At 44.2% G+C, this 25,148-nt stretch overlaps 1 protein-coding gene across 1 annotated transcript in view; it reads left to right on the top strand.

Moving 5' to 3' along the window:
- CDKAL1 (CDK5 regulatory subunit associated protein 1-like 1) overlaps positions 1–25,148 on the top strand; it is a gene marked incomplete at its 3' end in the record, with an annotated part of 297,209 nt that overhangs the window by 173,357 nt on the left and 98,704 nt on the right. The window contains exons 6-7 of the mRNA XM_015424921.1: positions 9,719–9,815; positions 10,532–10,580. Coding sequence (XP_015280407.1) covers positions 9,719–9,815; positions 10,532–10,580 — 146 coding nt within the window. The remainder of the gene's footprint in view (positions 1–9,718; positions 9,816–10,531; positions 10,581–25,148) is intronic.

The following is a 25,148-nucleotide window of genomic DNA, read 5'->3' as shown; positions in this document are numbered from 1 at the left end:
CGAGGCCCGAGCGGATTGCCGCTCGGGCCTCGCTGCCCTTTCCGCCCCCCCCCGCTGCCTCCGAAGCGAGGCCTGAGCGGATTGCCGCTCGGGCCTCGCTGCCCTCTTCCCCCTTCAAGCGGCGGTGGCGAGGGAGTTCGCAGAGCATCCCCTGCGCATGTGCAGGGGACGCTCTGTCACTTTCTGGGGGATTTAAGTATCCCCCCAATATTTTTTTCAGGTTTTTAGATTTTTGTGCACACCTGGGGACTGCCCCAAGTGTGCACAAAAATCTCCCTTCCCCCCCCCAGGTGCCCCCGATGCACGGATTTAGGTATCCGCACGCAGGGGGCGCCTTTCGCTATTAGATATATAGATTATGGTGCCTTGTGAATGTTGGGTAATGATCAAACCGTATTTTAGATTATTTAATGGTTTTATGTGACTATGTATTTATATTTTTATTCGATTGTTTTTATTTATGAAACCTTGTTGTCCACCACCCTGAGCCCGCTCACGGGGAGGGTGGTATATAGATGCCTAATTAAATAATGATGATGATGACGATGATAATCTTATTGTGGATTTGTTTTGGTGCCCCTTCAAAACCACACTGGGACTCCAAGCAGTATTTGTACTTGAGTTCATCATGTGGTGCTATAATAACTTTAAAAGGTCTAGAGCCACATGCCAGGGCTGATTGTATGAATACCCCATTGACATGAACCTAAGAGAGGACCTTCTCCTGTGAGGTCTGCGTAGTGTGTAAAGGGCACCTCTTATTTGCAAATATTTGAGATGCTGGGGGCCGATAATCCTAAATAACAGGCTTGTCAAGTTTTAAAATTTTCTGCTGTAAAGGAAAATGACAGGATGTGCAGGAACCCTGACCCAGCATACATCTCTTCATTTTTTCAGTGGTGCAGTCAAAACAGGCCACAGTAGGATCCTTAGACTGAGTGCTATGGGAACAAACAACCTTAACCTGCAGTATTATATTGAAAATCACCTCTGATCTTGGTATCTCTTTAATGCTGTGGTGAAACCCTTCACCTGGGAAAATGGAACTAGAACAAGTTGAGTTTTATACCTCATGATGACTGAATTAGGACAGTCCCTTCTTGGTGCCTCTTAACTAATTAAAGTTCCTAGGGCTGAGCTGATATATCCCAGTACCTAATCAGCACATTTCATGGTTTGTGTTCTCAGGTTATCTAAAAACTAGGTGACTGTTGGTGGTGGCTTTACGAACTCCCACCATTTGAAAGAGGGGGAAATTGATGATATTTGCTTCCTGGTGGAGGAATTATCTACTCCACTTCTTAAAAATCTGACAGGACTCCATTTTCATGGTATTAGAAAGGCTTGTGATCTGTCCTTGTAAAGAGACCCTTGTAACAGACCCTGTGGTATACCCTAAGTACTCCGTCTCAGGGATCCCCTGCTTATAATTTGAGAAACACTGTTCTAGCATGCCAAGCCTTTAAAAGAAAATTGACCTTATTCAAACACTATGTCATAAGATTTTGTAAATCAGTTTTGTGTAGTGGTTAAGTGCGCGGACTCTAATCTGGGAGAACCGGGTTTGATTCCCCACTCCTCCACTTGCACCTGCTGATGTGACCTTGGGTCAGTCACAAGCTCTGGCACAGCTGTCTTTGAAAAAGAACAGTTTGTGTCAGAGTTCTCTCAGCCCCACCTACCTCACAGGGTGTCTGTTGTGGGGAGGGGAAGGGAAAGGAGTTTGTAAGCCGCTCTGAGACTCCAAGTGAAGGGCGGGGTATAAATCCAATCTCCTCCTCCTCTTCTTCTTCTTCTGCTTCTGCTTCTGCTTCTGCTTCTTGATGGAAGCGTATGTCTAGAAGGAAAGTATTCTGAGACAATTAAATTGTGAATTCAAGGTAAAGTTTGTTTAATTGCAAAAGCAGGAAAGGTTTTGGAAATTGAGAAGTATTTATTTATGCTACGTAAATTCCACGAGGTATTCTTTTGCAGTAAACAGTTTAACGCTTTTCTAGTAGCATTCCATACAATACAAGGAGGAATACAAGGAGCTGCGGTGGCTCAAGTGGTTAAGACGCTGAACTGCAGGCTGTGAAAGGTCAGTAGTTCAGCAGTTCGAGACCCGGGTGCCGCGTGACGGAGTGAGCTCCCGTCTCTAGTTCCAGCTCCTGCCAACCTAGCAGTTCGAAAGCAAGAAATTGCAAGTAGATAAATAGGTACCACTTCGGTGGGAAGGTAACAGCGTTCCGTGTGCCTTGGTGTTTAGTCATGCCGGCCACATGACCACGGAAACATCTTCGGACAGCGCTGGCTCTTCGGCTTTGAAACGGAGATGGGCACCGCAACCCTAGAGTCGGACTAGAGTGGCTTTCGAGCAAGGGAACCTTTACCTTTACCTTTAGTAGCATTCCATTTATAGCTAGTTTTCTAAAGAACAAATAATTTCTAAACCCTTTGTTCTCATCTGTGCAGAGCTCATTAAACAGTATTAAAAGGAAGTAATCTTGAACGCTTTGGTTTGTATCTAGAGAAAAATATAATTAAAGGAGGTTTTTAATGTATAGTATGAAGTGAAATTCTAAGAATATATAAAAGTCTTTAAACTAAAGAGAGATTAATTTTTGCTGTGCTGTTGTTTTGAAAAGCATTGTCCCAGGTTCCTACATATATTTCGTGAACATTTGGCAAAATGTCAAGGTTATGAAATTCCATTAACACATCACAACACATCAAGCAAGATGGGTTTTTTTTCTAGTGGGGGGGCAGTTTACCTCTGTTGTGCTTTGAGGAATAAGGACTGCACAATTTATTTAAGACGCTTTAGATGTCCTGTTCTCCCAAGAAAACTGGTGAATGAAAAACTTAAGGTGGTGACTAATGACAGCTTTAAAAAAAACCCACCAATTTAAAAATGAAATGACAAGCAGTTGCCAGACCATTCTTCCTGTTTCCTGAAACTTCTGGTCTCAGGGAAGACAGGTTAAAAATGCTCTAAATAAACAAACTAAGGTAGGCCATTCTACAGTGCAGAGGCCACTACTGAGGAGACTTTTTTTGTATTTGTGTGTTTGCACCCAGAAGTCATGTCAACCTCTGGTGACTGACCCCTACTGGAGCCTGGAGGATATTCAGAGAGGTGGCTAAATAAGCCCGCCCCTGCCCTCTCGATGTGGTATTCCAAGGAAGTTTTCCACCCAAGTCAACCCTGCTTAATTTTTGAGAGCTGACAAGATTGGGCATGCTACTGAGGAGACTTGAGACCAAGTAGTGGTAGCCTGTGTGGTATGTGTAACAAAAAGAAGAGGAGGATTTATACCCTGCCCTTCACTACCCAAAGGAGACTCAGAGCAGCTTACAATCTCATTTCCCTTCCCCTCCCCACAGCAGACACTCTGTAACGTAGGTGGGGCTGAGAGAGCTCTCCCGAGAACTGCCCTTGAGAGAACATCTCTGAAAGAACTTATGACTGACCCAAAGTCACACATGCAGCTGCATGTGGAGGAGTGAGGAATCAAACCTGATTCTCCCAGATTAAAGTCTCCGCTTCTAACCACTACACCAAATTGGCTCTGTGCTGTGTGTGTTATGTACTGTCAAATCACTTCTGACTTGCGGCGACCCTGTGAGTTAATGACCTTCAAAACGTCCTATCAGGTCTTGCAAAACTGAGGGCTGTGGTTTCCTTTATTGAGTCAATCCGTCTCATGTTGGGTCTTCTTCTTTTCCTGCTCTCTTTGATTTTTCCTAACATTATTGTCTTTTTCAGTGACTCTTGTCTTCTCATAATGTGACCAAAGTGTGATAGCCTCAGTTTGGTCCTTTTAACTTCTAGGGAGAGTTCAATCTTGATTTGATGTAGAACCCACTTATTTGTCTTTCTGGTGGTCTTTGGTATCTGTAAAATTCTCCTCCAACACCACATTCTAAATGAATCAACTCTTTTCCTACCAGCTTTCTTTGTTGTTCAGCTTTCAGATCCATACATAGTAATGGGGAATACTGTAACATAAGTTGACCTTGATCGCCAGCAACACATTCTTAAACTTAAGGAACTTTTCTAGCTCTTTCATGGCTGCCCTTCCCATTCTCAATTTCCTTCTGAATTTTTATTTGCAGTCTCCCTTTTGGTTGGTGACGGAGCCAAGGAATAGAAAATCTTGAACAATTTCAGTTTCTTTAAGGATGATGAGTCCCTAGTTGTCATTACTTTTGTCTTCTCAATGTTTAGCTGTAATCCGGCTTTGACACTTTCTTTTAACTTTCATCAGTAGTCATTCCAAGTCTTCACTATTTTCTGCTAGTAATGTGGTGTCATCTGCATATCTGAAATTGTTAATTGTTCTTTTCACCAATTTTCACTCTACCTTCATTATGATATGTTTTTCATACAAATAGATTGAAGAGATCAAGAGATAAAATACATCCTTGTCTGAAGCCTTTGCCAACTGGAAATCATTATGTTTCCCCATATTCGGTCCTAACAGTGGCCTCTTGTCCAAAGTATATGTTGCACATCAACACTCAGTTGTTGTAGTACACCCTTTTCTTTTAAAGCCAACCATAGCATTTCATGATCCACTCAACCAAAAGCTTTGCTGTAGTCTATGAAACACAAGCTGATTCTTTTTCTGAAATTCTCTTGTATGCTGCAGTAATCAATGTAAATTTGCAATATGATCTCCAGTGCCTCTTCCTTTTCTGAATCCAGCTTAAACATCTGTCATTTCTTTTTTTTTAAATATATTTATTGGATTTTTATGCTTAATACACACACATACACATAAACCATTACAAGTATTTCTCAATACATCACATTGACCAAACAAATTAGTTGTGCATACTTAAGTTTTCTTTTTAAGTTTTTTCTATTCTTATATTAACCACCTTTAGTTTCACCTTGCATCACTCATGTCATGAAACTCCTCATCTACTCTAGTCAGCATGGATGTTCTCTGCCTTCTCTGCTTTCCTACCATTGCTTTCAAGATAGCTTTTTGTAAATTCATCTGCTATATTGAACCACATAATTCTTTCTAATTTATACTCAATCACACCTGAAATACTCACAACTTACACTCTGATCATGCTTTAAGAACTGTATAGATACCAACACAAAAACACAAGCCAGCACAACATATCCATAAATCTTAAACAATATCAACATCGTATTACTACTAAAACTAATATACCCCCCATTAAATTTCATTTTTACTTATAATAATGTGACCAAAATAGCATTACACTTACAAAAATATATTCTTACATACACCTACCTATAACTACTTCACTATTTCAAACATGATCAACAATAATGACAATTACTGTCTCTCACCTCTACCTTACATACTCTCACAAAAAGTAAATTATATAATAACACACATAACAATCTCTTTAGTCATATTCCTTGCAACAATAGATTTCATCTCTACTTGAATTATGGTTAAATTATCAACACAAAATTTCCAATATAATATCACACCACCACCAATTAAATCATTGCAGCCACCTTCAAACTTACTAACAATAGAAAAACAAAGCATACTACAATAAATTTCATTTCCACTTAATTTAAAGTAACATTTGTTCAAATAAACAAATAAAATTTACAAATACTTTTATAACAACTATAATAACAATTATTGCCAATCATCCCTGCCTTAAATACCCTCACATAAATTAGATAATAATATAACACACATAACAATCTCCTTAATCATATTGCTACAATTGTTAACACCATTGCTGCAATAGTTTTCAACTCCATTTAATTTATGGTTACATTATCAGCACATGATTTCAGCTTCAAACAACTCTCCTCTCACAACTAATTAGTTCATTACAGCCACAAACTTATACAAAACAAGGCCCTCTACAATGAATGTCATTTCCAATTGGTTTAAAGTAAAAATTATTCAAACAAACAAAATTAGAAATACTTTTATAACAGTTATCACACCCCACTAATTACTTCAGTACAGCCATCTTTCCCCCAATAACAGTGTAAGAGCTATAAACAAACCAAAAATCTGAACATCTTATTAATTTACAAAGACAATATTTGCAATGATCTTCCAGTTCCTTTCTTTCTTGATTTTTCCCATTCTCCTGCACGTGTCGTCTGTCCTTGTATTCTTGCATTTCCATTTCCATATTGTCTCCTCCATAGTCCCTACTATTCAATTGCTTAACACCATTAGACTTCTTTGCTCCTTTCTTTAATTTTTTCCCTCTGGTTGGCTTCTCCCTTTTTCTCCAAGGTAAATTTAACACACATTGTTTTGTTGTTCCTGGTTTTATTTTTCTAGGTTCTTCCAATGCTTTTTTAGAGATATCTGCCTCCTGAATCTCTTCTTTTATAAGTGAAGGCTGGATAGCCTATAATTCTTTCTCCTGCTCTAGTTCTTGTACCTCACTCCACTTATACGTTTCTTTTATTATTTCTTTATCTTCCTTCACCTCCAGCACTTCATTCTGGGATTTTCTGAAAACATTCTCACAGGCTAATTTGAAAGCTTGCTTTACTTCTTCTACCAAACTTTTGAAACTGTTCCCATGCGAGCACTCCGGTTTTAGTATCTCCATCCATCTCCTCACACTTCAATCCATCAGGTTCAACTATATTTCAAAATATTAAGCTTCTTAAAGGGTAATGGCACTTTTAGCAGAAAATTGTTTCTTACCCCCTTCAAGTTCGTCACGTCACTTTAAATCCCAAACACCTTTCCACAACTGGTTTTTCCATCCCACAGGGAAGTATCCATAAGGGGTATAATCGTCCTCTCCTCCAGCATATGCACAAAATAGATTCTTCAATGTGATGTATCACTCCGACAGGGGGAAAAAAGTTTAAAAGGACCGGGTGGCAGTGTCTAAACAGAACATGGCGGCCATGTTCTTTCCAATCTCTCGCTCCCGCATCAGGGCAATTCTGGTCACCCCCCCCCCCGCTTTGCCAAATTACGGGAGGGGCCAGCAAGAAGCTGCTCTCTCTGCTGGAGTGTAGGTCGAGCTCTCCCAAAACTGGGAGGCTCGAAAAGAATCAAGAGAGGCTCGGGCGGCTCGGAGCTAGCCGAACTCACGCCCGTCGTCGCGCCGTACCGGCAAGCCACTCAAACATCTGTCATTTCTTGTTCCATACATGGTAACAGTCTTTACTGTGAGGGATTAATGCAATGGTCCAGTAGTTGCTGCAGTCTTTGATGTCTCCTTTTTCAGAATTGGAATGTACAGCGAGCATTTCCAATCTGCTGGTCATTGTTTTGTTTTCCATATTTGTTGGCATATTCTTGTTAAATTTGTGATGGGCACTGTTTCTGTAGCTTGAAATAGATCTATTGATATCCCATTTACTTTCTTCCAGTTTGCTATGAGTGCAGCTTTCAGTATCTAAAATTGCTGGTCCTTCTTCAGCAGATTCTTCTATGAAGGAATCTGTCATCCTTTCATGTCTTTTGTATAGTTCTTCAGTGTATTGTTCCCATCTTGTCTTTTGTTTTGTCCTGTTCAATTAATGTATTTCCATGTTGATGTTTCAACATGCCTAACCATGCTTTAAATTTCCCCTTGATTTTTTTGGATTTTGTGGAACAGATCTGTTATTTCTGTTTTGTTGCTCTCTTCTGTTGCTTTACACTGGCTATTGTAATAGTTCTCTTTGTCTCTATGTGCCAGTCACTTTAATGCTGCATTAGATTTCTGATTCCGTTTCTGTTATTTTACTTTTTCTCCTCATCTGTTTTTAGCAATGCTAAGTGTTTCATCAGTCATCCATCAAGGTTTTTTTATTTCTTTCGTCTACAAGAATTGTCTTTGCGTATTCTTATTTGTTAATATCTCTGGTTTCAACCCATAGTTCTTCTGGTTACTGTTCACTTGAACTTAGTAATGCAAATGAGTTCTTTACATGGTCTTAAAAGGCTTCAGGAATGTTGCTTTGATTGTTTTTTGGCACTGTGGATGTTCTGATGTTTCCCCCCAGCTTTATTCTAATTTTTGATATTAAAAATTCATGGTCTGTAGCATGATCAGCTCCTGGTCTTGTTTTAGCAGAGAGGATAGAGTTTCTCCATCTTCTGCTTCCAATTATGTAATTTGTTTGATTTCTGTATTGGTTATCCAGTGATGTCCACATATACAGTCGTCTGGTTGCCTGAAACATATTCGAAATGAACAACTTGATGTCTTCATAAAATTCTGTGAGTTGCTCTCCTGCTTCATTTCGTGCTCCTAGCCCAAATTTTCTGCCAATATTTGATTCTACTTCCTTTCCCACTTTTGCATTCCAGTCACCTATGATGATCAAATTGTCCTGATTCAGTGTGTGATTTTTCTTCCTGGAAATTTGTGTAAAAGCTTTCATTTTTTTCCTCTTTAGTACCTGTAGTTGGGGCATAAACTTGAATGATAGTTATGTTGTGAAGTCTGATATTATTCAATCAGATTTTGCCTTTTAGCCCCTGATTGCTTGTGCTACGTACATCTTACCTCACTACTAGAGCAATTTCATTTTCTCTGTGTTTGTCATTTCCAAAGTAAAACACTTCATAAGTTTCAGACTGAAAATGTCCTAATCCAGGTCATTTTAGTTCACTCCCTCCCAATATTGCAGTGTTTAAAGGTTCTATTTCTCATTTTACGATTTCGAGCTTAGCTTGATTCATACTTCTCACGTTCCATGTTCCTGATGTATGTTTCAAACAATGCTGGACTTTCTTTTAGCATCCATTCACATCAACAACTGAAGGTCCTTTTGGCTTTAACCCAGTTGTTTCATTAAGAATAGCACTACTTGTCCTCTGTTCTTCCCCAGCAGTTGACTGAGTGCTGTCTGACCTGGGGGTCCTCTCTTCCAGCACTATATCTTTTTTTCAAGGTATGAGATGATCAGAAGTGGCTGACCATTGCTGCCCTCTATGCAATACTAACCAGGTTTAGCTCAAGTGTCACTGCAATTGTCTATGATAGATCCTGCATTAGAAGCAGCCTGCTTTAAGGAAACGCAAATGATCCTGAGAAGTTTCCTTGCAGTTTCGTATGCTGGCCTCTTGTTTTGCACTGAGTGTTACATTGGTTTGGATCCAGTAAGAAAGTCATATTGCTATATGTTTTATCAAACACTCATATATACCATATGGATTGCTTGTGTACCTATTGGATTCTCATAGTCAGCTATTTTACAAAGGCGTCCTCCAAAATAATGGCTATGGCAGTGACCTAACATGAAATTGTATACTCAATTACTTATCTATGTTAGAGAAGTTACCACTGGATATTTCTTAGAGTAGGTGTTCTCTTCAGATATTGTGTGGACATTCTGGAATACATGGTAGCTGGGGGTTTTGTCGTCCCCCCCCCCCATGGAAGTGCTCACAGCCAAGAACTATTATGAAAATGTGCCATTAGAAATTACTTACTTCATTAACTATAATTTCTACTGTCCTTCATTTATGACCATCCAGAACAAGAATATAAATATGAGTTTTCTGTGCATTGAGGAACTCTGTATCACATATGGTTAAAGTTTGTCTTATTTTAAACTTTCCAGTTATTCCTCTAGATTTACAAGTAAAACATACATTTTTCTGACTCTTCTTCAGAAGACAATTGTAGCCAAAGGCTCCCTATATCTGGAATTCTCTATTCCCCCCCCCATCCAGTAGTTCAGTTGCATACATGCTCTGTTTTCTTGCTGTGCTATTCAAGGAAAGTAATGTGTTTTTTTTAAATACCTTTTTAGGAGAGCACAAGAAGGCAAAAAGAAAGTTGTCTTAGCTGGATGTGTTCCACAAGCCCAGCCTCGCCAAGAATACCTACAAGGCCTGAGTATTATTGGGGTAAGTGCACCCATTTATGCAACATAAAAAAGGTAAAGGTTTCCCTTGCTTGAAAGCTAGCCTTGTAACTTCTATTAAAAACAGTCATTGACTATAACAAAACACTCCAGGCATTTCAATTGGGTTGATATAATGCCGTTGCGTTATAGCGGTATAGTGCTATAGCGCTATAACACTATAAAATGAATATTCCCCAAAAAAAGCCAGAGGTCGCCTGCACGGGCGAAAAACAGCGGGAAAAAGCGCACCTGAACCAGGAGAGGAAACTGAAGACTACTTGAAAGCGGTTGACAGGTAAAACGCTTCAGCCCTGTTTCCTAAACGGGACAGAAGCATTTGTGTCTTAAATTACAAATATATTCTGGTAGGGAACCGGTTCTAAAACTGTTGTGTCTGAAATGACAGACCAGAAACCGTCTGGGAACCATTCCTCTTCTGGATTATATCATCTGTCTGAAATTCCTCAGTGTCACTGACCTTTGACTTCAGTTTCCAATTTTCATGACTGTTGTGTGAATAATTTTTAGTGTTAAAAAAGCGCAAAAAGTTCTCCAGAAATTATAAACAGTTGGATAAATAAGGTTTACACTACATCGCAAACAGAAATGCTGCTTAGATATAGCATAGTCTACATCTATTATTGTACACAAATTAAATGTTTGCTGTACGGAATCCTTCCCAGTCAAAAATTAACTTATAAATCTCCTGTTTTTCAGGTCCAGCAGATAGATCGTGTAGTAGAAGTAGTTGAGGAGACTATCAAAGGTAAGGTTTTTCCCCCCAACTAAAATGTTCTTTCATTTACATCTTGCTGCTATTATCCTTGTTGGTAAGGAATCTTACTATTGGAATGTGTCATATATGCACTAAGCCAATGACAATATAAACCAGGGGTCTCCATTTTTTTGAGCACCTTTAGAATTCTGACACAGTGTGGTGGGTACTGTCAAAACATGGCTGCCGCAGGAGGCAGAGCCAGCCACAACATGGCTGCTGCATTATTTTTAGTCACACAGTAAAGATCTTTATACTGTGGTGGGAGCTGCTGCCAAAACAACGTTTTTATAAAAATCTGCACAGCAGATCAAATCTCAATGGCCAGTCAGACGCCCTGCAGGGCAAATGCTTAGCTCATTTTGTAAAAACACTTGCTGGGTACCAGGAAAGATGTTGGAGGGTGACAAGGCACCCACAGCCACCATGTTGGAGACTCCTGACATAAACACTTGCATGTTCTCTATATGTTTGCTGAAAGCTACAGAACTCAAAACCATTTTAATGTGGAAAGGCATATTTTAAGTGTCTTTAGTATTTTATTTTTATTCATTTCTTGACTTTTAATGGAATTGGCTGTTTTAATACTGTCTTATTATTGTTGAGTTTTTGCTTCCTGGATTCTTATAAAGATTATGTCATAAAATATTATAGACACATCACTGTTTAGTTGAATTTGTTGTCTAATAAACCAGTCTTTCTGTTTATTTTCTTGTTCCATGACTTTGTGACAATAAAGACTGTAGAAGTATTGTGTGAAAGGTGCCAAGTTCTGTTTAAGCGGCTGTGTTTTTAACAAAGTCACTGGGAATGAGCAAATTCCCCTGGTTCCTTTTTGACATAATTTCTCTGATTATTTACATATAGGTGTTCTGTTCCTCAGCCTTTTGTTCATCTTTAGGGGTTTTTTGTTTGTTTGTTTCACCTAAACATACATATGTGAGTATGAATCTGTTCCTGTAGGTACTATCTTTATATGATTTTCTTCTATCCAAGTACTTAGAATGACTTACAAAATTTAAAATGTTAGAAATACAGAATTAAAACAGACACAAACTAAAGGATATTTGCTAGCTTTAAAACTATAGCGCCTCAGCCAAATCTAAAATGTCCTCCCAAAAGCAGTAAAACTAAACCACTAGAAATCTTCAATACACTAATAACACTTTCAAATAATAACATGAGAAAAAACCCTGTTCACGCAGCAGGAAAGCAGCATGAAGAAACTGGCAACACAATTATCAGATGGATTAAGCCCCTCAAGGACCCTCCAGCCATGGCTGGGAGGGCGGGGTAGAAATTTAATAAATCAAATCTCCAGAAAATAACCAGTTTCACCACCCTCTGAAGGGCCAATAATAAGGGGGCTGAGAACTCTACATCCCATTTTATTTGCTGCTTTATACCATATTTTATACCTGTTTGACTGAATAATCGCCCTGAGACCATCTGGTGCTGTACAAACTGCACAACCAAAAGGTTGCAACATGTCAATTTTTAAAAATTTAATTGCCTACTTTATATTTTATGTTCTTGTAAACTGTCTTGATCTTTTTGGAAAGTGTAGTATATATAACCATATTAAATAAGTAGCAGTAAATACATGGAACACAAGTTTTCCCAGTGGCATGATAGGGGTGTGTGCTCGGTATATACTGAACCGAATAAATACCTGAAAAATGCATTACTGGTATTTTTTGAGTATTCATCTGAATACAGATTAGACAATCTCATCCAGCTACTGAAATTGCCACACTCAAATAAAAGCCAATATGGGCTGCGGGCACACGGGCAGGAAAATGCGGGGGGGGGGAGCGTGGCTGTTTGCCCTGGGGCTAAAAACCGTGCGGTTGTGCGAGCAGACCTACCGTGGAGGTCCCATGGTAGGGGGGAGGTGCCGATCACTCCACAGTCCTGCGGCGCGGCAAAGAAGCAGGGGTTGGGGTTGGGGTTTTTTTAAAACTCAAATGTGCGCATGCTCCCTTGGGTGCTTGTGCGCATCCGTGGAGACTTTGAAAAAAAAACTTTTTGCGAGGGGACATGGGCGGGTGCCAGAACTACCACCGGAAACACGATCAGACGCCCGCCCTTGCCCCGCGGTTTCAGGAAACTAGTACCTCCGAGGTACTAGTTTTTTACCACGCATCTTCCGCGGGAAGCCTTGGGTTCGCCATGGGAGCTTGACGCTTCCCAGATGTGGCGGTGAGATTGCGCCCGGAAAATCCGCCTATCTTCCGTCCCTCTAGCGTGCCTAATGCTCCGTGTGACCGCAGCCAAAATTCAGCTTTTATTTGGGTACAGCTAGAAGGCATTTAAAGACACTACGGTCTTTTTAAAATGCCTTTTGAGTTCACTCACTGTGTCATGCTGTGGTGGCATTGCAACTCAACAAGTTCAGAAGGCATTTAAAGTTTAAATTCCTTCACTCTGCGAGTGAAATTCGAGTGGAGCCAAATAAATTCAGGGTTCCCAAATATTTACCTCAATATCAATACTGGTATTTGGGAATATACTGGTATTTGGGAAGTTTCAATGCCTCCAGTTCACTTGCTGAGTCACGCCACCACGGCAGCATGACTCAACGAGTGAAATTCTCTAATGGAGCCAAATAAATTTGGGTTTCCTGAATATTTATCTGAATTACCAATACAATACTGGTATTCCAGAATGTTCGAGAATACCAATATTTTTGGGGTCTAATAGATCTGAATTGGAAAAAAGCTGTGGTGTTGTTGTATTTTGCACTTCTCTAGGCATCAGTCTATCATTTTATAAGAATGGTCATCCTTTGGCTGACAAAAATATTTCCTTGTACAGATTGGATTCCTGCCAGTCTGGGCACTTTCATTGTGCTACAAAACTAACACAGTACTGTTTGAATGTGACTCTTTCTCCTATCAAAAAGCCATTTTATCAGGATTTCTTGTTTAGCACAGGTGATTGCTAAACAAGGCATACTTACATATTGCGGTTCATTAATACAAAAAGTTCAGGTGCTAGTAGTGCAGATATTATTGGTCTTAAGCATTCCCTTTTATATCATTTAGCTTACTGTGGAAGGTAAACAGCACTGTTAATTACAGTGAGTGCCACATGGGTTAAGGAGAGACAATACTTTCCAGTTGAGTAAAATCTGTGCCAGTCCTGAGTTCTTCACAAAGTGTTGTTTTGTGAAATGGACCAATGGACAGGACTGTTGAAAGTAAGCACAGGAAATTATTTCAGGGCTGAACCTCTTCAGACTTCATATAGCCTTCCTAGGTTTCAAGTCACATTAACCTGTCTGGTAATATGGTCTATCGGTTTCCAGTTTAAATATTAACCAATGTGTGTTGACTGTTTAGCTACTGTACAGAATTAATCCTCTGTCATTGGCAGTCATTAAAAGCTGGCAAGATGAGCTATGTATACATTGAAGTATAGTATTTTTAGTATTGATAAGCACAAAAGGGAATTTTCTCTGGCCATTTTGTATATGACATTTCCCCTACCCCTTCCCCTGTAAAAAGCATATGCAATTAATGTTGGAAGAATATATGCATATATTTTGCCGTATGAGAATGCATTGAAAAATTGGCTTACTCAGAATTCATGCCACAGCACTCATATGGTGCCTTCCTTCCTTACATCACCGTGTATATTACTTCCTAAATAAGGGTGTCGAATTCATTTGTTAAGAGGGCCGGATCTGACATTAATGCAACTTGTCGGGCCAGACCATGTTTTTCATAAAATGTAATGCCGGGTAGTGGAGATATAAACTTTATAAAGGGCACAGACAAACACAAGATATTATTTTTTACTTAAACTACAAACATGCTTAAAACAACACCCTTGCAATATTTTGTTTATTTAATAGACTTTGATAACTAACACTTCTTGCTCTGAATTATTGCATCAAATCAGAGGAAGGCCCACGTAGGCAGACTGGAGAACCAGCAGTGCAGCACTGGACTAATGCCCCCGTGCTGCCTGGAGTGGGGAGAAAACTATGTATGGGATGGAGATAGGTGACAAAGAGACATTGTCCTTCCTCTCCAAAAATGCTAGAAGAAGAAGAGAAGAAGAGATTGGATTTATACCCCACCCTTCACTACCCAAAGGAGTCTCAGAGCAGCTTACAAACTCCTTTCCCTTCCCCACCCCACAGCAGACACCCTGTGACGTAGGTGAGGCTGATTCTCCCAGATTAGAGTCCGCGCACTTAACCACTACACCAAACTGGCTCTCACTACACCAAACTAGAGAACTTGAGGGCACCCAGTGAAGCTGATGGGCAGCCCAATCAGGACAGACAAAGGAAAATAAGTCTCAAATAATTAATTGTTTCACAGATTAATAAATTTAGTAATACCCTGCAAAAAGAGTAATTGAAAAGCCCCTCAATGACAGACTGCACTTAACAGGTTTCCTAGTGCAACAATTTGGGAGGTAAAGAGATAATTCTTCACTGGAAGGGAGAGCTTGAGTGACAGGCTGTTCCCCCCCTTGATTGGCCAGCACCAGCTGAGGAGAACAATATGTTTAGCTGATTTCAGAAACTACCTGTGGAAGCACTTGCAACTTGTTGCCGGGAGAGCTAATCAGAAGGAGCCTGTTGCAAAATGGCGATGGTGGTTCTGTCAGAGGTGTTCTTGAAAAGAGCAGCTTCTGTCAGAGCTCTCTCAGTCCCATCTATCTCCCAGGGTGTCTCTTGTAGGGAGGGGAAGGGAAAGGAGTTTGTATGCCGCTCTAAGACCTCGAGTGAAGGACGGGGTATAAATCCAATCTCCTCCTCCTCTTCTCCTCCTCCTTCTCCAATGTAGAGGTGTGGCTGTCTATGTCTTCCCTGCATTTGAGGAGCTCTGGGCAAGCAATCTGTGAATCAGCAGCAGCCCCAGAGAAGGAAACAGGAACAGGAAACAGCAGAGAAGGAAACAGGAAGCAGCAGACAGACAGCTGCTGGTGGGCCTGATAGGAACTCTGCAGGGGGTCTGATGCAGCCCATGGGCCGGATGATTGACATCCCTGTCCTAGATAGTAGTGTTGGCTCAGCACGCAAAGCAACACTCTTCTGCATGTATCTTCCTCTAAAACCTTATAGCCCCCTTCTGTGTGTGTGTTTTAACATAGCCAAGAATATTATTCTGTGTGTCTATACTTCTACAGGAAAGCAAGTTCACACTAGGAACCATGTTAGGAAATTTAGCTTGAAAGTGAAATATTAAATTCCTTTAAGACAGGACTAGTTATCAAACTGAAGTAGCGTAATGATAAGAAGAATATAAAAGGTAATAACAAGGAGGCTGGTAGAAAAGTGATTTTTAAAAAAGTAATATTAGAAAAATAGTAAAAGAATGGGATGCTTGTAGATAGTTTTGATTTGATGGTGCAAAGACCCACAATACAGTTTCTGTTCTTGTTACTGGTGTATCTGCAATCAATGCATAATGCTCAAATTTCAGGGATGATTGAGGTCACTGGTTTTCTCCAGTGCATGATTATCTTTGCCATTACTGTATTGTGGGATCTGTGTGGAAGTAGGCTCTTGGAAAGAGCTTAGGGTTTTCTTGCAGAAAACACACAAGTGACTCTGTGAAACAACTCAGTAACCTCTTGTTCTCATAACTATGCTACTTGTGTTGCTAATTAGACTAATTATAGTTCTGGTTGACTAGAACGGTGTTAAACTGTCAAGATAACAAATTAAATTTAATAAAGAATTTTAAAAAAAGATGGCAAAGTAGCCCTTTGCAAATGGTTTGGATAGCCCAGGCCAACACTAATCTGAAATCTTGGTCTGACACTCTTGCTCATTATTGTGCCGTATTCTCTAAACTACTACAGCAACCCACTTCTGAATGTTACTGTTTTTTGTATGGGCAGATAAGATTTTGAAGTTCTACATTTGCTAGCTGTAAGAGTTATATATTTTTTTTCTTGTGAGATTGGAGCATTGTAAATAAGCTCTCTTGGGTTAAAGTATGTGGAATTAATAGTGTTTGTATAAATCTGCATGGAGCTCTACACACACACACACGGACTATATAAACAAGACATAGGATAGACTGCTTTCTAGTTGATTTGGGATAACTGTACATTACATACCTTATTACTGCTTTGTTTACATAAGAAGGGATATTCTGAGCAGTGCAGTCTTTAGTGTCTGTAGAAACCAGTGTATCCTATCGTGTAGTGACACAGTTGTGATATGTTTGGTGTCCCTTACCTTCGTCTTACACAGAAGTCACAAGCTTTATGTTTATTTGCTTTGCTTGACAGTAAGGCAAGGAAAGAGGTGTCACTTCTGATGGCTTTATATTCAACCTGAGCCTAGCTCTAACGATTTATGAAGATTTCTTTTCCTGTCCACCTGCTATTCACTCTCAAAACATGTATGCCCCAGCCTTGGCTGTTATGGGAAGGCTTTTCTCTGCCTTGAATTTTTCAGGACCATAGCAGTATTTATAGCACAGTTAAACTTGATGGCCTAGTTAGTTTTTAAATGTCCAGGCCTTTAGGATTTGAGTTTTAAAAGTTCTTTTTTTTTTTTTCCCTAAAGTCCATCACTTATCATTTATAATGGAAAATGCTTTCTCATTATGAAAAACAGGCTTCATGCTAACTGCATTACTTGTGTGGATCATCACTCCCTTTCCATTTTGCTAAAGGTCCTTGGGGTCACACATAACTTAGTCCTTCCTTTCCAAATCAGGTTTAAATTGCTGTGTAGAATCCTTGCTTGCAAAGAAAGCACTAACCATAATTTGAATATAACAGTAAAAAAGGTTTGCCACAAAAATAACAATAAATATTTATTTATTTATTTATACACGCAGGAGAGACAGACTTAAAAAACAGCTGGAGAAGAAGTTTAGGTAAAAGTTCTCTGAAGTTTCCTCCAGTTGTTTGGGGAGACATTTAAAAGTACAGTCCTAAAAGTGATCTTTTCCATGTGTGTTCCAGAGTTCGAGGCGCCAAACCAGAACTTTCCTCGAGAGAACAGCTCTGACAGAACTACGGCTTGCCCAAGGTCATCCAGCAGCTGCAAGTGGAGGCGTGGGGAATCGAACCCGCTTCTCCCAGATTAGAGTCCGCGCACTTAACCACTACACTACAAGTGTAGTTAGGTAATTTTTAATCTCTGGGCTCAGCCTGGGTTTTATGTGACTGTGATTATGCACCTTGTCACATGTTATGTCTATTTTATGTACCTATTTTATCCCCCTTTTGTATCCTTTTGGTCAAGACTTTGGTCATATAGACCTGTAATAAATTGAATTGAAAATTGAATTGAATTGAATACGGTGGTGGTACAATGGCAGTGTCAGCCCCTACTCGAAAGCCTGGCAGAAGAGCTCTGTCTTACAGGCCATGCGATACTGCATAAGCTCCCACAGGGCCCTGATCTCCTCCGGGAGCTTGTTCCACCAGGTAGGGGCCGCCACCGAAAAAGCCCCGGCCCTGGTTGCAGCATATTTAACTACCTTGGGGGCTGGGATAACCAACAGATGTTGCCCCCTTGACCATAGTGCCCTTGGGGGAACATATGGGGAAAGGCGGTCCCTCAGGTAAGCTGGACCCTGGCCATATAGGGCTTTAAAGGTAAGAACCAGCACTTTGAAATGGATCTGGTATGCTATTGGCTGGATATGGTCCCGCCTAGTGAGACCCATCAGCAGCCTGGCTACTGCATTCTGCACTAGCTGCAGCTTCCGGATCTGCAACAAAGGCAGCCCCATGTAGAGAGCGTTGCAGTAGTCTAACCTCGAGGTGACTGTCGCATGGATCACTGTGGCCAGGTCATCAGAATCCAGGTAGGGAACCAACTGTTGCGCCAGCTGAAGATGGTAGACGGCTGACTTGACAGTGGCTGCCACCTGGACCTCCATCGTTAAAGAGGAGTCCAGGAGCACCCCCAAACTCCTAACCCTCGGTGCCGGCACCAAAGGCACCCCGTCAAAGGTTGGGAGAGGGAACCCCAACCCCGAACCGATCCGACTCAGGCCCAGGACCTCTGTCTTCACTGGGTTTAGTTTCAGCCAACCTGAGCCAACCAGCCACGGCTTGCAACGCCCAATGAAGGTCATCAGGACTGGAGTCCGACTGGCTGCCCAGCATCAGATAGAGCTGGGTGTCATCTGCATGTCCGGGCAATCTGGGCAAGGGGGCACATGTAGATGTTAAATAACATTGGGGACAGCACTGCCCCCTGAGGCACCCCACACTCAAGAGGATGCCTCTGGGACTGCTGATCCCCAATCGCCACCCTCTGTCCCTGACCTTGGAGAAAAGAGGCAAGCCATTGAAGGGCAAGCCCCTGAATCCCCACATCGGTGATCAACAGCTGATGGTCGACCGTATCGAACGTGGCTGACAGATCTAACAACAGCAATGCTGCCACACAGCCTCGATCCAGATACTTCGGAGATCGTCAGTCAAGGCGACCAACGCCGTCTCCGCCCCGTGACCCGGGCAAAGCCAGACTGTAAGGGATCCAGGACTGAAGCGTCATCCAGAAAGCCCTGTAACTGTAACACCACTGCCCTCTCTATCAATTTGCCCAAATAGGGCAAATTGGACATCTGTCGATAGTTGGCCAATTCGGCCGGGTCCAGAGATGGTTTTTTTAAGAGAGGGCAGACCCATCGCCTCCTTGAATGCTCCGGGGAATCGTCCCGCAGTAAGGGACTTGTTGATAATCTCCCGCAGAGCACCTCAAAATCCCTCGTGACCCGCCTTAATGAGTCAGGAGGGGCACGGATCAAGGTTGCATGTGGTTGGGCATACAGAAACGAGTTATCTGTCAACTTCGTCCAAGCTGAGCGGGCTGAAACACTCTAAACGCGGAACTAAAGGCATGCAAGGGGCCTCGAGTTCGCTTACTGTCTTAATCGTGGCGGGGAGGTCGCGTCGGAGCGTCAGGACTTTGTCTACGAAATACCTCGCAAAAGCCTCACAGCCAATATCCAATTCCCTATCATTTCGCCTGTCCTGTGGCAGGTCTATCAAGGACCGAATCATGCTAAATAATTGGGCTGGGTGTGAGCTCGCAGATGCAATCTCAGGTGCAAATAAATCCTTCTTAGCAGCCTTGACTACCATTTCATAGGCTCTCATAAACGTCCTATAAGATGCTCTTGACGCTTCGTCGCGAGCACGGCGCCACCGTCTCTCTAGTTGTCTCAGTTCTCGCTTCATCCACCACAGCTCCTGGGTATACCAAGGCGGCCGTCTCAGCTGAGTCCGGAGAGGACGCCTGGGAGCGATCTCGTTGATGGCTGCGGAGAGCTGGACATGCCAGTCCTCCACTAGCCCATCCAACGAGCCACCAGGGGGCCTCGGATCCCGCAAGGCCCTCTGGAACCGATCTGGGCCTGTGGGCGAGCATAAATCAGCTCGCCGCCCACAAAGGGTTGGGGTGGAACATTCAGTCGGGCCTTCAGGGTCAGGTAGTCCGACCATGGCACCACCTCGGCAGTGATCTGGTCCACCTCTACCCCCACTGCGAAGATCAGATCGAGCATGTGACCAGCCCGATGTGTGGGGGCCGATACAAACTGTGAGAGTCCCAGCGTCACCATAGACGACACTAGGTCCGTAGCCCTTCTGGAGGTCGCTTCCTCAGCATGGACGTTGAAATCACCCAGGACAAATCAGTCTAGGGTGATTCAGCGCTCAGCCTGATATGGCTTTCAGCAGGGACGGCAGGCTACTGGCCGGTGCATTAGGCGGTCGGTACACCAGCCGGATCGCCAAACTCTCCACAGCCTCCAGCATCACACCGACACATTCTAAGCCCGCGATCTCCATGGACGGGAGTGCCCTGAGGGAGTAAGCCTCCCGAATGAAAATAGCCACTCCTCTCCCCCGCCCCCTAGTCCATGATTGGTGGAGGACCGAGTAACCCGGTGAGGCAAGCTGGGTGAGAGCAACTGTCTCACCCTCCCTCACCTAGGTCTCAGTCATGCATGCCAGGTCCGCCTGTTGAATCAACACGAAATCCCGAAGGGTTGAGGTTTCATTGTTAATGGACGTGGCGTTGCACAGCACCAATGACGGAGGGGGGTTAACAATCCTAGCCCCACTGCTGGCCACCCTTGGGATGAGCCATAGGCTGGAAGAGCGCCGAGCCATTCTCAGTCTCCACATCCTTCCCTTAATATCTTGCCTAGGCCCACCGCTAAACTTCCCCCTCCCCAAGAGCACCAGAATCTGCTGCTCAGTCATAGTGAAGCGAACTGGCCGCCTTCGTAAACTTCAGGCCGCCAGTCAGCGACAACAAATAAACTCCAGCAATAAACTAAATTTAACCAGTTCCCTGCTATTAAAAAACAAAAACAAAATGCTGCTAGCCTACCCAACTAGCAAACCCATGGCGTAAGGACTGGCGTGGCCTCCAAGGGGACAGCTGGAGCAATGGAGGAAATGGTGGAGGGCGGCTCAACCAAAATCGGTGGTGAGGGAGCTGATAGGGTCGATGCTTTTTCACCTGGCGGGGAGAGCGCCAGGAGAGAGCCCCCACCCTACCTGATGTCCCCGGTGGTGAAACAGAGATTGGTGGGTCCGCCGCACGAGAGACTGACTGAGAGACTGCCAGGATTGTGCCCCAGTGTTGCTGGAGCCCAATTGGGGCAGGATTGGATGGGGTGCCAGGAGTGTGGCCAGCCACTGGATTAGAGTGGGCGACCCTGGAGTTGCTGCGAGCAGCCTTGGCATCTGGCGGGCCTTTTGGGAGGTGAAGGAGGAGGAACTGCAATTACAACTGCAATTACGACTGTAGGAACCCCCCAGTGGCTGACGTATAGAACTGCAGGCGTGGGACCATCAGCTGATTGGGGGGCAGAATATCTTGAGAGTGGGGAGCCAGCTTATTTGTTCCTAGCATTGTGACTGTGACTGCTGCTGCTGAATTGTATGTTAGTAGGTCTGCTAGTGGAGTGTAAGTGGTGTGATGTGCTGTTATGTGAGTGTGGGGTGAGTGGTAGTAGAGTGGGGGTGGGAGTGCAGGGGCCTTAGTCGGTAAATTAATTCAATGCCTCTGTGTCAGCAAGCTGCCAATATGTCTTTTCCATGCATATGAGATGTGTCCATTCCCCCCCCACCCGCTTCCCTGGACTGGCTTAGACTCTTGTGCGCATGTCTCCCCCTCACCCTCATGCGCTCATCTTCAACTGCATTCCTTTCCATGTACACTAGCAGTGCTTTAAAGGAACCTTATCTGCCAAGGCTACAGGTGGTTCGCGTATGGAGGCTTTTTGCTTAGTCTATAATGAACAGTAGTGTGAGAATAGAATAATTGTTTAATCGGCTACAACCGCTGCTTTCTCAGGGTTTGGGCGCGCGATGAGTCCTCAGGGCGGGCGCGGGAACCATATGTATTGGCCCATGTTATTTTAAACTTGCTTTATTATACCTGTCTCAAGCACCTTGTGTTATTCTGAACAGAGAATCTGTTCTAAGTACTTCATGGCTTCAATAAAATAAAACCTTCCTGCAAGAGTGTATTTCATTGTTTGCTGTGAGTCTGACACTCTGTTTTAGTGATTAGTGATTGTTTCTCTTGCATTAATAGCATTATTATTTTTATCTAGCAGAATGGTAGTAGCAGTTAATTATCCTAGCTGGATTGTGAGTACAGGGTAGTTGGTTTGTGAGTGCGGGGCAATTGAATTGGTTGTATAGTGATTGAAGGTTGGCGGCCTGAGCTATAGCGGAGGCCCCAACTAGCTAATGTACGGGCAACAAATCTCAGTGCTCTTGAGGAGAGGGAAGTATGGCGGTGGGTCCCGGCAGCGTGTGGATGGAAGTACGCAGAGAAACAGAGAAGCTCGGCGCCCTTCCAGCCTATGACCGATCCCAAGGGTGGCTGGCAGTGGGGCCAGGATTGAGAAGCCCTCTCTGTCATTGGTGTTGTGCAATGCCAGGTCTATTAACAACAAAGTTGAGGTCCTGCGGGACTTTGTACAGGAACAACAGGCTGACCTGGCATGCGTGACTGAGACGTGGGTGCGAGAGGGCGACACAGTAGCGCTCGCCCAGCTTGCCCCCTCGGGATTCTCGGTCCTTCATCAATCACGGACAAAGGGACAGGGGGGGAGGTGTGGCTCTAGTCATTCGGGAGGCTTTCTCCTTCAGGGCGCTCCCGCAGGTAGAGATCGCAGACGTTGAGTGTGTCGGCATGATGCTGGAGGCTGTAGAGAGTTTAGCTATTTGGCTGGTGTATCGACCACCTAACGCACCAGCCACTAGTTTGCCATCCCTGCTGGAGGCCATATCAGGCTGGGCGCTGGAGCGCCCAAGCTAATTGTCTTGGGTGACTTCAACGTCCATGCTGAGGACGCGACCTCCAACCGGGCTATGGATCTAGTGTCATCCGTGACGGCACTGGGACTCTGTCAGTTTGTTTCGGCTCCCACGCATTGGGCCAGTCACATGCTTGATCTGATCTTTGCGGCAGGGGTGACGGTGGACCGTATTTCTGCTCTGGCAGTTCCATGGTCAGGCCACCATGCCCTGAGGGCCCGTCTGAATGTCCTGCGCCAACCCTGTTTAGGTGGTGAGCCGATTTGGGCTCGCCCGCGAAGCCAAATGGATCCGATGGGTTTCCAGATGGCTCTGCGGGATCCAAGGCTCCCTGGTGGCTCGTTGGATGAGCTGGTGGAGGACTGGAACGGCTGACTCTCCTCAGCCATCAACGAGATCGCTCCCCGGCGCCCTCTCCGTACTCACGATAAGCGAGCACCCTGGTATACCCAGGAGTTGCGGCAGCTGAAGCGAGAGCTGAGACGGCTAGAGAGACGGTGGTGTTGGGCTCGCGACGAAGCGTCAAGAACATCCTACAGGACGTTTATGAAGGCCTATGAGATGGCAATCAAGACCGCAAAGAAAGAGTTCTATGCGACCTCGATTGCGTCTGCTAGCTCACGCCTGGCCCAATTTTTTAGTATAATTCGGTCTTTGACAGCCTTGCCCCAGGGTAGGCAAAATGCTAGGGAATTGGATTTAGGCTGTGAGGCATTTGCGAGCTAATTTGCAGATAAAGTCTTGGCTCTCCGCCGCAACCTCCCTGCTACAATTGAGACAGTTAGGGAACTCGAGGCACCTTGCACGCCTTTGGTACTGGGTTTAGTGAGTTTTGATCTACTCAGTCTGGAGGAAGCTGACAGGTTGCTTGTGTCTGTGTGCCCAACCACATGCGATCTGGATCCGTGCCCCTCCTGGCTTATTAAAGTGGGCCACGAGGGGTTTCGAGGTGCTCTGCAGGAGATTGTCAATAAGTCCCTCACCGAGGGACAGTTCCCCAGAGCACTTAAAGACGCAGTGGTCTGCCCTCTCTTGAAAAAGCCATCTCTGGATCCGGCCGAATTGGCCAACTATTGGGCAAATTGATTGAGAGGGCGGTGGCGACATAGTTACAGGGTTACCTGGATGAGGCTTCTGTCCTCCGTAGGCATCTGGATCGGGGCAGTGTGGCGGCACTGGTGTTGTTAGACCTGTCGGCTGTGTTCGATATGGTCGACCACCAGTTGCTGGCCCGCTGCCTCACCGATGTGGGGATTCAGGGGCTTGCCCTTTAATGTTTTGTCTCCTTTCTCCAAGGTCGGGGACAGTGGGTGACGATCGGGGACCAGCGATCCCGAAGGCAACCCCTTGAGTGTGGGGTGCCCCAGGGAGCCGTGTTGTCCCCGATGTTGTTTAACATCTACATGCGCCCCCTCGCCCAGATTGCCCGGAGGTGTGGGCTTGGGTGTCATCAATATGCTGATGACACCCAGCTCTATCTGATGCTGGGCGGCCAGTCGGACTCTGGTCCCAATGACCTGCATCGGGCGCTGCAAACCGTGGCTGGTTGGCTCAGGCTGAGTCAGTTGAAATTAAACCCGGAAAAGACGGAGGTCCTGGGCCTAAGTCGGACCGGTCTGGGGTTGGGGCTCCCACTCCCGGTCTCCTGGACTCCTCATTGACAATGGAGGCCCAGGTAGCAGCCACTGCCAAGGCGGCCTTTTTTCATCTGCGGCTGGCCCGGCAGTTGGTCCCCTACCTTGATTGTGAAGACCTGGCCACTGTGATCCACGCGACAGTCACCTCGAGGCTTGACTACTGTAACGCTCTCTACATAGGGCTGCCTCTGTCGCAAATCCGGAAGCTGCAGCTAGTGCAGAATGCTGTGGCCAGGCTGTTTTTGGGCCTCTCTAGGCGAGACCATATTCGGCCTGGGCTGCAAGTGCTGCACTGGCTGCCGATAGCATACCGGATTCGCTTCAAAGTGCTGGTTCTCACCTTTAAAGCCCTGAATGGCCAGGGTCCAGCTTACCTGAAGGACCATCTCTTCCCGTATGTTACCTCAAGAGCACTACGATCGGGGAATCTCCATCTCCTGGGAGTGCCAGGTCCCCGAGAGATTAAGTTTGCCTCTACTAGGGCCAGGGCATTTTCGGTGGCGGCTCTTACCTGGTGGAATGAGGTCCCAGAGGCGATCCAGGCCCCGCGGGACCTTATGCAGTTCCGCAGGGCCTGCAAGATGGAGCTCTTCTGCCAGGCGTTTGAGTAGGAGCCGCCGCTATTCTACCACCGAGG

This window comes from Gekko japonicus, unplaced genomic scaffold (assembly GCF_001447785.1).
Source record: "Gekko japonicus isolate JY-2015 unplaced genomic scaffold, Gekko_japonicus_V1.1 scaffold1517, whole genome shotgun sequence".
In the NCBI taxonomy this organism is placed as follows: domain Eukaryota; kingdom Metazoa; phylum Chordata; class Lepidosauria; order Squamata; family Gekkonidae; genus Gekko; species Gekko japonicus.
The sequence above is the reverse complement of the archived record's forward strand: the minus strand, read 5'-3'. Positions and strand labels throughout refer to the sequence as shown.